The sequence below is a fragment of the Triturus cristatus genome, chromosome 7, assembly GCF_964204655.1.
Source record: "Triturus cristatus chromosome 7, aTriCri1.1, whole genome shotgun sequence".
Lineage (NCBI taxonomy): Eukaryota > Metazoa > Chordata > Amphibia > Caudata > Salamandridae > Triturus > Triturus cristatus.
The window spans coordinates 1,590,532,778-1,590,545,607 of record NC_140590.1 but is presented as its reverse complement, the minus strand read 5'-3'; the positions used below and the strand labels follow the sequence as shown (position 1 = coordinate 1,590,545,607).

At 46.5% G+C, this 12,830-nt stretch overlaps 1 protein-coding gene across 2 annotated transcripts in view; it reads left to right on the top strand.

Annotated features, from left to right (window-relative positions):
- Window positions 1-12,830, top strand: part of APCDD1L (APC down-regulated 1 like) — a 179,314-nt gene that overhangs the window by 140,157 nt on the left and 26,327 nt on the right. For both annotated transcript variants that reach the window (XM_085619442.1, XM_085619443.1), the window contains exon 2: window positions 6,007-6,181. In XM_085619442.1, the coding sequence (XP_085475568.1) occupies window positions 6,007-6,181 (175 nt within the window). The remainder of the gene's footprint in view (window positions 1-6,006; window positions 6,182-12,830) is intronic.

The window sequence follows — 12,830 nt, the reverse complement described above, 5'->3', positions numbered from 1 at the left end:
CGTCCGCTTCATCGTCATCCATGTCGCTGCTGGTGGATGTACTGGGTAGCGGCTCTACCTGTCTTACCCTACTGGGTGAGCCACTCTGTTTCTTCTTGGGTGCCGACAGACATACACTTGCAAAATGGTTGGCCTTTCCACACGCACTGCATACTTTGCCTTGTGCCGGGCACGCTCCTCTGTGGGGTGTCGCGCCGCCACACCACGCGCAGGCGCGGCCAGGAGGGGCTTGCGCCAGTCCTGGGTTTCTCCGCCGGGATTTTTTCGTGTGGTTCTCGGCGGCGTCGGTCTTGAGGGCGCACACTGGCTCTGTCTTGATTGCGACCACCGGCTTTGGCTCCATGTGCGCGACTTTGGCTTTAGACAACTCCTTTGACCGCCCAAGTACGAGGATGTCGCGCATGGGCAGGTTGTCGGCTACCAACACCCTCTCGCGCAACTTCGACGACACACAGCCCTGGATGAATTGGGCGCGGATTTCGTCGTCCACGTCGGGAAGGGGGCACGTGCTGGCTAGCTTCTTTAGTCTTGCGTAAAAGACGTCTACTGACTCCTCCAAGAGTTGGCGTGCTTGGCGGAGTAGGAATCTCTCATAGTCGGCGCTAGCGAAAGGTTCAAAGTACGCTGTGATGGCGTCACGCAGCGTGGCATATGTCCTGGGCAGGCCAGCCTCCGTTACGTCCTTTGATATGTCATGGATGGCTTCTCCGCCTAAGTGTAGAAGCATGGCACGCCGCCGCTCGGCCGCGATCTCTGCCGCCACAAAGTAGTTCTCGAGCCGTTCCACCCACTTCTTCCACCGTGCCGCCTGCGACGGAGGGGTTGCCGGTGACAGCAAATGGCTCCAAAGGGGGTACGTTGACCATGGCTGATGGGGATGGGCACAGCAGCAGGGGCGGGCTCATCTTCGCTCTTCTGGGGGCGGTGCACTATTCTTCCAGACGTCGTGCGCTGGTCCTGAGGGGCCGCCTCGGTGTCCAGGGGCGTCCCGGGAAGCAGGAGGGGCGACCCAGGGCCTCAGAATGGCTAGATTAGCATCTCACGTGAGATGCGTGAGAAACGGCAAGTCCAGACCACGCGTTGCACACGAGTTGCGCGAGAAATGGCAGGCGGGTCGCGTTGTTCCGCGGGTGCAGGCTCTGCGGGCACAGAAGCTTCCCGGGCAGGCAGGAGGCGGTCGCTGGAGGCCGAGGGGGCAGCGGTGGGCCTGGCCAGGCGGGGAAATGCACACAGCATGGCTGGGCACGAGGTAGGCAGCCAGGAGCCGGCTGGGGCCACACGGGGGGCGGTGCACGGCCTCACGAGGAGGGGAATCGATCCGCTCCTTGGGCAAGAGCGAGAGACGGCAATGCACGCGATGGGGTGGCTAGACCACCCTCGTCGCCAGTGTAGCGTTGTAGCCTGGGGCCTAGGAATAAGTGATTACGACACACGTGTTCTTGAGTAGTGGCTAGAACACTGCTTGCCACGCCCAGCACTCCGGGCTATTTATTCTTATACATCACGTGCCTCCCGTGTGGACGTCAGGCACGTCCACGGTGGACACGCTCAGGGGGGGAACTACTTTCACTATGGCCAGGGACCCCCGTGGCAGTGGTCGGGTCCACTTGGCAAAACACTACAGGGCTCACCCTCCTGGGTCACGGCCAATGCGAAAACCTTCAACTTTGACCTCCAAGCATCATCACCAACACTTTTTTCACCTCACCAGCCTCTTGAAATTCGCAAATATGGCAATTGGCAAAATTCACTAATTATCCGCGTCGAAAAAACATAAGAGGGGAGGGAAGATAACTGATTTTAAGCACCCGAGGATGTAGATCTGATCACAGAGGAACAAACAAATATGTGCAAAATATAGCCAACAATGCATTTAGCATACTGCAAGTGTGAGTTTTCTGAAATCCACAGTATTTTAAATAGGCAACACTTTCCCAAATTTGCCCATTTCAGAGAATTTGAAGTTTCAGAATTTGTGAAGGTCAAGAAATCTGTAAATTGTAATTAAAAAAAAGCGTAACTCAATCAAGGGCACCATTTGGTTGAATGCATGGATCTTTGATTGAAGACAAAGGCGACGGATGGCCGTGACATCATACAGTTATGCACTTGCACATGTAATAGCTATGCCTACAATAATGCTAAAACCATAATACAGAGTGGTCAGCAGCAAATGGTAACTTATTCCTATGAAATCACATAAAACATATCTGCAGTGAGGGTTGCCCATCACCAGTACAGCACAGCCCAAAAAACAAACATCACCAAATAAACAGGCATGGAAATTATGAAAAGATCTGTCCCACATTAATGGACAATTTTGGAGGAATTTATTGTCCATTTACTGCAGGTCCCAAATATCTATATTATCTGACCACTTCTTCACATCTCACATAGACACTCAGCTATGGGATGATAATAAAAATGTCCATCCTTACAGATCTCTCCGCTTCTCTCTCCATCCAACCATGCCAGCTCAGAGCCACAACTTTACACAAAAACTCAGACTAGACAGCCCAGTGCAGTATCCAGCTAAGCAGACTGTATCATGTGAATTACCATAAAGGATACGGCAGAGCTGTTCAAAACCTATAGCATACTCAAAACTATAAAACTGCACGTCTGTCTCTCACACTTCTTCATTCAACACACTGCTACATTCTGCGGCCCATAGCACCATAACCGCAACTCGGTGGTTTTCACATAAAACCAGTGCTTAGTTTGTAAAAAACATAAGTGCCAGAGCCCTAGTCAGGAGGCCACTAATTCTTGTTCCACTCATTGCCACTACCAGGGCTGCTAAATTCAATTCAGATTATTCCAGGCCTCCAAAGCTATAAGAATCATTTGGACAGTAGGTATTAGCCATTCTTAATGTATATTGAATTAAAAAACAACTGTTGATGTGCTAATCTCTAAATTAGCAGACAGCGCCGCCATGTGGCAGACCGTCATAAGTGCCAGATAGTTTTTAATGCTGGTGCTGAGCACCAGAAACCACCAGCTCAAATTAAGCACTGCGCATGACATGGAAACACTTCCCACATGGATGTATGTTGTTACAACGCACACTTTTACAACGCATGCACTTACAACGCATTTTTTACAACGCAACATCCACTACAACGCATTCCATTACATAGCATGACACTACAACGCATTTTTAAAAACTACCTTTACAACGCATTCCATTACATCGCATACTACCTTTACAACGCATACCAGTACAACGCATAATATTAAATTGCATTTAGTATTGGATAGTATAGGGGTAAAAATTACTATTCTAACTCCAGGGGGTGCAACAGTAGGGTAAGTGTTGGATAGTATAGGGGTAAAAATTACTATTCTAACTCCAGGGGGTGCAACAGTAGGGTAAGTGTTGGATAGTATAGGGGTAAAAATTACTATTCTAACTCCAGGGGGTGCAACAGTAGGGTAAGTGTTGGATAGTGTAGTGTAATATTATGCGTTGTAATGGTATGCGTTGTAATGGTAGTATGCGATGTAATGGAATGCGTTGTAAAGGTAGTTTTTAAAAATGCGTTGTAGTGTCATGCTATGTAATGGAATGCGTTGTAGTGGATGTTGCATTGTAAAAAATGCGTTGTAAGTGTAGTGCGTAGTAAAAGTTGCGTTGTAAACGTTGTTCCCCTTCCCACATAGAATCAAATCAAAACCAACATCTTTCCATCCACACACCATACATGGTGTCGCGTGCAACTCATGTCGGCATGCGAATCACTGCCACACATGGGGTAGTAATCGCTATTGAACAGCGCAAACCTCGATGAGCGCGCCCCAGGCCCCAAGCCACCCCCCTCCCTTGGTCCGCGCCAGTAGCCCGATGGGCTACTGGCCAGAGGAGGTACTTCCGGGTCAGGCCGTGACGTATGTCCGGTGGGTGCCTGGCCCAGAAGGGGTGGAGCCGGGGTGGGGGCTATTTAGGCCCCGGGCTCACCTTAGAGCCTTCTCTTTCACCTGCAACCTTTGGGACCACGGACGTCTTTTATCTATTCAGCAGCGACGTCGTCTTTTAACTATTCAGCAGCGATGTCGTACATATTTTCTCCGGCCTGAACTCGTGGGCGGTCGGCAGTTGTGGATCTGGTGGGCGCGAGAGTAGCGGTTTGCATCGACGGAGTATCGTGGTCGGTCGGGAGTCGGGTATCCTGATCCGGAGGTGAGGTGTCGGGGCGTTGGGGAGTGCTGGGTGGCTGCCGGTAGCCGGCGGGGGAGAGACGTTGTGAATTGTAGAGACCTTTCTCCCCGCTGGATGCCGGTGGCTGCCTGCAGTCTCCCTGTAATCTTTGTTGGACGTCTCCCTCGGGGGATCCGGGCCCTCAAGCGGGGGTTGTAGCGTGTGCGCGAGTTTTAGCCGGGCTTCGGGCAGAGCATAACAGCGCTATAAGTGAGGGCGCTTCCTGTGCTCGGCAAAAGTAGCGAGTGATCGAGTGGTGAGCGAGTGGTGGCGCGTAATTTAAACGCTCGCTCGGGCAGGAGTCCCGGCTTTCAAAAACAGCAGGGGATAAGCAAGTGACTGGCATTGTGTATTTCATTCAGCAGGAGGCAAGGAATAATTACATATGCGCATTAATTGAGCAACGGACAGCGCGTGCACAATTTAAAAGCATTTTTGGCGCGCATTTGCAGGGGCATTATTCTCCTGCTACAGAGCGGTTGGGGGCGCGTCGATAGGACACACAGGTGGGCCGATTTTGAGGGGTTATTAAGCAACGCTTTCGGCATTGTAAGCAGTACTGTTTTGTTTGCTGTGTGCAGGGCGTACAGTGGGGGGAGCTGTGATTGTTTTGTATTGAATCTACCCCCTCACAGTCGAGCATTGATTGCTTAAACCCCCCCCCCCCAGGATAGTGAGCCATCCCCTCTTTCTAACTGGGGTTTTGGTGTCCAGCTAAAAGCATCACTGTGGTTGGGTTAACGTCCAGGGCCCCTTTTTTCAACAATTTCTGCAGATTCATTGGCTTTATTAAAGTATAAAGATGCCTCCTAAGCGCAATCAAAGAGAAAAGGGGGCGAACCCAAAATAGTTGAGCTTTTGAAGCTGGTGTTGGAAAAGTTGGGCAGAAATGAAGAGGATAGTGAGGAAGAGCAAGGGGGTGAGGCTGCGGTGTCCGATAGTGAGGGGATCACAGAGCCTGCAGAAAGGGTCCGCCCCCGGAGAGCCATAGTCCCACCCAAGGCAGCATTTCCGCCTTTGGTAAAGAAGCCTAAGGTGAGCAAGAAAGGGAGGGGGGGCAGGGGACCAGAGGAGCAACCTCTTATACCAGCTTCTCCCGTAATGCTTCAGCAGCCGGTACTCCCGCTGTCTAGTGGGCTCCCAACGCCAGTTCCCAACCTGCCTGAACCTGCGCTTCCTATGCCGGTGGAGCCACCCGCGCCAAGGCTTACTATCCCTGGGCCCGCTACCCCGGTACCCGGTGTACCCGCATTACCAGTTCCCAGCGTGGCCCCGCCAATTACGCAGGAGGTACCCCCACAGGCAGGAAGTGTGCCACCAGTAGAGGGGAGGGAAGATGTAAGCACAATCTTAGCGGACATTAGAGGGGCTTTGAAGGCCTTGGTACCAACACCTGCTCCCCCAATCATCGCAGTGCCAGAGGTAGCGCCAGTGGTAGCCCCAAGCCCGCAAGGAGTGACTAGTGGGATAGTGACCCCCGCCTCAGGGCAAATGGGGCAGCAGCAGAGGGGGGGGGGGCAAACGAACACAACGGCATATTGGCAACGGTGGCAACACTTTTAGCGCAATTATGCTTCAATACATTGCAATACATTCTTGAAAGGGGGAATATTTGGCATTACACCACTGTTATCTACATGTCATTTTCTACTGTATGCAGATATACTCTATGCAGAGCTTGTAGGACTAAATGGTGTTAAATGTGTAATAAACATCACTTTATATATATGCGTTTGGCAGCAAATGCAAGTGACATTATGTTTATGTATGAGTTCTAACACCCAACACATCTGTCCCATTTTCAGCCTTTGCATCTGGCAGTAAACTGTGGGAAGTCCCTGTACGCCAGAGGCAGCATCAAAACACAGGAAAGCTGCAGTGGGAGCCTCATTGTCAGTACCAACTGCGCCATCTGCAGGACGGGGCCCGGATTGCAGCGCCACTCCCTCCCAGACTGGACGGTCACTGGATTTCCACGGGGTGAGTGAATTGCTAACCCTCACTATGAATGTAAATAATATAATGCACTCTGTAGAGTTTACCTGTTTGTTTGCAATCATCATGAGGAAATGAGGTAGAGAAAGATATATGGGCCGATTCACAAAAAGCATTTATGGCAACAGGAGGTAGCACTGCAGGAGTACTCTTTCACTCACTCTTACAGGCCTTTCGGGAAATGCCTCTGAAACGTCAACAAGCCTATTTATGAAGGGGCAAAGAGGTCACAGCTTTATTTGTACTAACTGTATATGAATATTCAAAATTACATATCCATTGAAGAAGTTTTGAGCTAATAAGCATGCAAGTGTATGTAAAAGAGTACTACTTTTCCTACTCTAAAATGCCTATGTGAATAGGCCCCAAAGCAATCTGCCTAGGATCACCTAGCTCACATGGTGGGAGAGCTCAGTTTAGGTCCAAGTGAACTCCTTAACCACAAGAAGATGTAGTGTTAAGGCCAGAGCTGCCGACTTCCGCACTGGGGAACCAGGTTTGAGTCTCAGTGCCGACTCAACATCCTCTGATTCTGGGCTAAACACTTAATCTCTCTGTACCTATAAACAATTAATGTGACCTTAGTAATGTAACTGCTGCTCTTGTAAAGCACTCCAACACCTTCAGGGCGAGTTTGCACTATAGAAAAAAAAATCAGATAATAGAAATAGAACAGTGAAGTATTTAGATAGAATTCCAGTAACTAAAATTTCAATCTGTATGCGGGGGAGTTCAACGACACTGAAGAGGAGAGGCGGTTGATTAAGCTGCTATATGAGGCCTTGGGATACCAGCGTGGCTGGATACAATCTTATATTTTAGAATTATAACTGTTAGTTCTATGACAATGCCAGAAAGAATACCTATTTTCTCTGTGAAACTTTCTAAAAAAACTCTTAAGTTAAAGAGACATTTAGAAATTTGCAGTCCAATTCACAAGAGCTTAGCAAAAAATGTTTGCTGCAAATAATAATTGCAAAATATTTGCAAAGATTTTTGCATCTTGTCTAGAAACTGTTATACCTTTCCTTGTCAAACCAGATCAGTCTGACTCTATTAAGTGCAGACTTGCTACGGATAATGCCAGAATGTTCTCTACTATTCTTGCGTTAGCTAAAAATCATAAAGATCCCTTTACAGCCTTATTTCTTGATGCTGAAAAGGCATTTGACCGCATTAATTGGCACTTCATGTTTACCACTCTTTAATGGTTTGGCTTTGGTCCTAAACTTATTTATTTTATAAAACACTTATATTTGGAACCCTGTGCTAGTGTCTTTGTTAATGGTCATTCGTCCCCTTATGTTAATTTACATAGAGGTACTAGACAAGGTTGTACCCTCTTCCCTTTACTTTTGATCCTTTGCCTAGAAACCTTCCTTGAGCGTATTCGATGTGACACACTTATTCATGAATTTGAACACAATTCCCCTGAGATTAAACTTTCAGTGTATGCTGATGATATTGTTCTTTACATGTCCAAACCCTTGTCCTCTTTAGCCCCCCTTTTACAAGTGATTGAGTTATATTTCGGGATATCAACTTGCATACCGGGATTTCACTTGGTGCCTGTCCAGAATGAAACACCCAGGTGTTTGGTTATCACCCAATATTTCCAACATTATCAAACATAATTTTAGTGTTTTAAAACTCAAATTGCATATTAACACTGGAGGAAGTTGCTGGAGAAAGTATAGGGGGCTAGAGGGAGGCTGAGGAAATTCAGCACATAATTTCTTCAGAAAGAATCTGCACAAGGACCTCTAATAATAATAGGAAAGTCATTTAGGAGGCAATGTCATGGCTTTTAGATGGAACTTGCAGCAGGAAGTCATAGGTGACCCAGATGAATGAAGTACAAAATGGCGGCCGTTATGAGTAAAAATTATTCACCACCATAACTCAGGGTTCAGAAAGGCACAATTTAGGTGAAGTGGAGAGCAATAATTACCAGGTCAGAGACCAATGAAAGCTCCATGTGGTAACACACTGATGAGGCAGGTAAATGCGAAAACAGAAGGAGAACGTGGCATGTCAACGAGTAGAGCCGGTAGACATTGGGAAGCGTGCATCTAAAATGGCTGCTATGTAGACCGGGATCTCACTGCCAGGGCACCGGGAAGAATGAAGGCTTCATGTGTGGCACCAGTGATATCCTTATAATGTAGGAGGCAAGAGGAGTCATTAGATATGCCCCAGCTGGAAACGGCTATTTAGTTGAACAAAGCTCCATGTCGCAATGGAGCTCAAAAGTCCATCGCCATCTCGTTCAGCGAGGAAGCCACACACTCCCCACTTGTCTATGCTTAATCTATCTTTATTTTTTCTAGTGGAAATAATTTTTTGCCGTGCAGAAGACCCCTTCTATGCCATCTATTTTGGAATATTCTCATCCCCATCCCAACATACTAGTTCCCTTTCCTCAGGTACATTTCTGTGCAGTTACAGGGTGCAAACTACCTTCAGGCCTTTAGTGAGCACCAACAAACTTATCTGGAAGCTGAATCTGTGAGTGTTTACTAACTTTTACAGTTGGATCCACCCAAGAACGTTTGCTAAACCTACTCTAATCTAGAATTTGTATCTGGAAATGTAGTAATAATTTTGGAAATTCTGTATTGGCAAATTTTATTCAAGAGGGTAAAAATGTGCCATGCTTGATTCATAAAAGTTTTCTTTGTTTTAGTTGGGTACACAGTCTTGTAAGTATTGGCTCGCAGTGAAGGAAATAGCCTTTTGTTTTTCATATATTCTATTATGTATGAATGGAAATAACCTGTCATTGAAAATGCATCTAAAAATGCTCACATTAAAAATAAATCCTACGATAATGTTCATAACTTTCACACTTTGTACTTCTCATTTGATGTGAATGTTTCACCCCAAATTCTATAGATTGAGCAGAGCATTATAAAGTCAAAATAAATAGAAGAAAAACAAAATATGAAAAAGGGTCCAACAAGTCTATTATATTTACATGATTGTCCAGATTAATTTTAGAAAAGTAAAGCAAAATGTAAATAATTTCTTTGGGGGAGCAGGTGAGTTAGTGCAGTGCCGCAGGGGGGTAGGAAAGAATACTGGCAGAGATGGCACAGTTTCCTGCACACTTCCGAAAAAAACTCATAAACATAAGAAGTAGCTCACATACTTAGGTTTTAAAGGGGCAAGAGTATAGAGGAGGCGAAGGGGGAAAGTGGAAGGGGCAGCGATGCAGCAAGCGGACCGTAAAGGGTTTACATATAAATTAAATGACAAATATATATACAATACAGTTTAATAACACAAAACTGTTCAGAAACAGATGTCATTTATTTTATTGACTTTCATTTCTTCCTTCATGCATTTTAACTCTTTCCATTTCCTTTGTAGTTATGTGTTTTGTTAGCTCTACTGTAGCTACTTTTAATAGTTTTTTTTACCTTAATTGTTTTGCTATGTGTAACAGATTCAATAGGATCAGTCAGAAAGGGGCAGTGGGGTTGGCCTTGTGATGAAACAGCAGTACAGTTATAGACAACAGTGCCCCTTCTTGTGTCACACCGGTGGTAAACATGCTGTCATGACTTCATGCTATATCGTTAGTTAGCACCGTACATCAGTTATTTGGCACTGAAAAGGGATAAATCACAGTGAAGAAAATAGGTAAACAAAGCGAATATGGGAGAGAAATTGAACAAAGGTGCCACTTGCATTTGATTCCTGTTTTCCCACAAGGGCTGCGGCACCAGGAGCACCCCTTGTGGACAATGGAGTTAACATACGGGTACAGAACATCAGTTGATCTATAGGGGGACATGGACACAGGAGAAGTGTCCACCTACCAATCCATCCATCCATCCACCTACCCATCCATCCATCCATCCATCCATTCATCCATCCATCCGTCCATCCATCTTTCTATCTATTTCTGTATTTAAGTCTTTATTTATGACAGTACATCATGGGCCTCCTTAACCTACTTCGGAGCCCTTTGAGATAATTTAATCATAAATAGATACAAAAAAGCAACAGAAGACCACAGGAAAAACCTACTGTTCTCAGCAACAAGGGGGGTCTCCACTCCTGTAAGAGACTTACCACATTTTCCTAAGATAGTCAGGAAAGCCCTGACACTGTCTTGAGACAGGAAAGAGCATTTCATTAATCTGTAAGTCTTTCTTAGCTTAAAACTGTTATAAGGCTGTCATAAGATTGTCTTCAGCTAGGAAAAATCTTTGGTAAATAAGATCTAAGTTTAGGGAAATAAGGTGATGGTACCAGTTCAAATGTGTTCTAAAGCATCCCTAAAATACACAGAACCACGGAAACAGAGAAAGCCCACCAGACCCTTGTTGTGTGACAATTTGTCCATCTTTTCCAGCAAGTGGACATTTAATTCTAATGGTCAAGGTAAAGGTTAGGAGAGTTCAATATCTGCATGCATTTAAAGTCTCTGGATGTAGTATTTAGCGCAGAAAGTCTTATTCTCACATGTTATTCCTCAAAGATATATAAACCCAATTATTGCCCCCATCTGAAATTACTGAGACTCACTGTAACATTAATTACGAGGGGGAAAATGGCAGAAATCATAATGGGCCACTTGCAATGAGGGCCTTCGTGTTCTGCCCTAGCGTGGCCTTTAAAAATCTGACTGCACATTGTGAACCATGGACTATTTGCATTATTCTTCTTTTAATTTCACTACTATTGCATGTGGCTAAACTACCATCTAGAATTTGGCATCCGGTTCTTGCCAGGAAGGACCAAACCTGTGATTTCTGGCCTGAGTCCACTCCACACCTCCCAAACTGTGGCAAGCCCTTTTGTTATTTTTGTCTTTTGTCCTTGCATGTCTGACTGGAACTCTGGATGAGAGATGGTGAGAGTACTGGCCCATTGCAGCATCACCATCATAGGATACACACTGATCATGTCTATGTGTGACCACTAGAGGGTGCTGTCTCCTCTCCAAAAGGCTAATTGGCACATGCTCAAGCTACTAACCAAGGCATGTATTGCACTTTCCAAAATGATCATGCTCCAGAGACTGCTCTACTTTTTTGTAAATCTCCCAGTGAAAATCCCGGTTTAATGGTTCCAGAGACTTGACATACTCCTTCATGAACTGATTTGGGATGGCAGATGACGGAGGGTATCATTAGCTGCCCTTAGCCACCACCCACTTGAGGGTGGCCTGGGAGTATCAGACTTTGAATTCTACTTTCTTGCAGCTCAGCTTCAGTGGAACACAAGATGGCTTATTGGTATGGGCTTAGTGGAACTAGGTATGTTGGGCAATTAACCCAACCAGGGACTCCTGCTGTCAAAGCTGTTATGTCCAGCACTCCAGATTCCCCGCCTAGGTATCCTTTTGTCCACGGCCCTGAATTGCTGGCGACACGGGCTGCGACGTACTGGTATGGTGTCCCCTTATGCCCCTGAGCTCCCATTGGTGGGCCTCCCTCATGGCGATCCATTGACTTTCTTTAGTTCAAGACAGATGGACCCCGTGACGAAGGCAGGGTTGGTGACCCTAGGAGACTGTTTTCAAACTAATGTTCTAATTCCCTTTAGAGTACTGGTGGAAGCATCAAGCCTGTCAGTGGGAAAGTTTATTAAGTATGAAACCCTTACTCGTGTCATACAGGATTTGTGGGGTGATGCGGGAGTGGAATCTACAAAACATGCGGCCCTTCGGTTACTTCTGGCAGTTACTTCTGGCCCTGGGATCGGTACCCCATTTGGCCTCGTGGTTCTGAAAGGCCCTAAATGGGGTGGTAATGAAACCTTTGGACGCTCTCCAGGCTCGTTGGTCTGCCGATTTGGGAAGGAACATGACAGACACTGAATGGGGAGAATGCTTGCGTATTCACAGGAGGTTTCAGCGAAACACAAGTATTAAAAACATTCAATTTAATTACACCCATAGGCCATATCACTCCTCACAGGATCCAGACAATTTATAGCGGGGAGCTGAGATGTTGCTCTCGCTGTGCAACAAAAATCACTGATTTTGGACATATGACCTGGGGTTGTCCTGGGTCTGCAGGGTTCTATGGGGAGGTAATTTTGCATCCTAATAAGAACCTGTCTAGGTCACTCACTGATACATCTGCTGTATGTTTACTGTGTCTCGTTTGTAGGCCTGGCTCCAAGAAGGTGGGGAGCAGATTTGTGGACTTGGCCCTGTCTTTGGCCAAGCGACGTATGACCATGGCCTGGAAATAACCCAGGGGACCTAGCTAGGAGACATGGGTGTCTGATGTTGTTCGCTGGGCATGGGCTGAGGCAAGGGCACTTCAGAGAGATAAGCTAGGGGTGCTCATCCCAGACCTATTGCACTTCTCTGTAGGGAAGTAGTTGATGAATGGGAGTCCCCTGGAGATGGGGCTACAGCTGACATTGAGGGGGGTAGACTGTGGGGTTGAGTCCTGGCAGGCGGCGAGTGGACCCCGATGCTGCTGTATATAGAATGGATTGCCCTCCCCGTTCCCCCGATTTCACTGCAATTGATGTCGTTCTTGCATTCTGTAATAAGCCTTAGACATGCAAGGACACAGTTGTTTATATTGGACACAGTTTTCGTTTATATTTTAAATGTGTATAATTAGGCCTGGGCGGTAAATTCTGTTCCACTCGTGGAATTTGC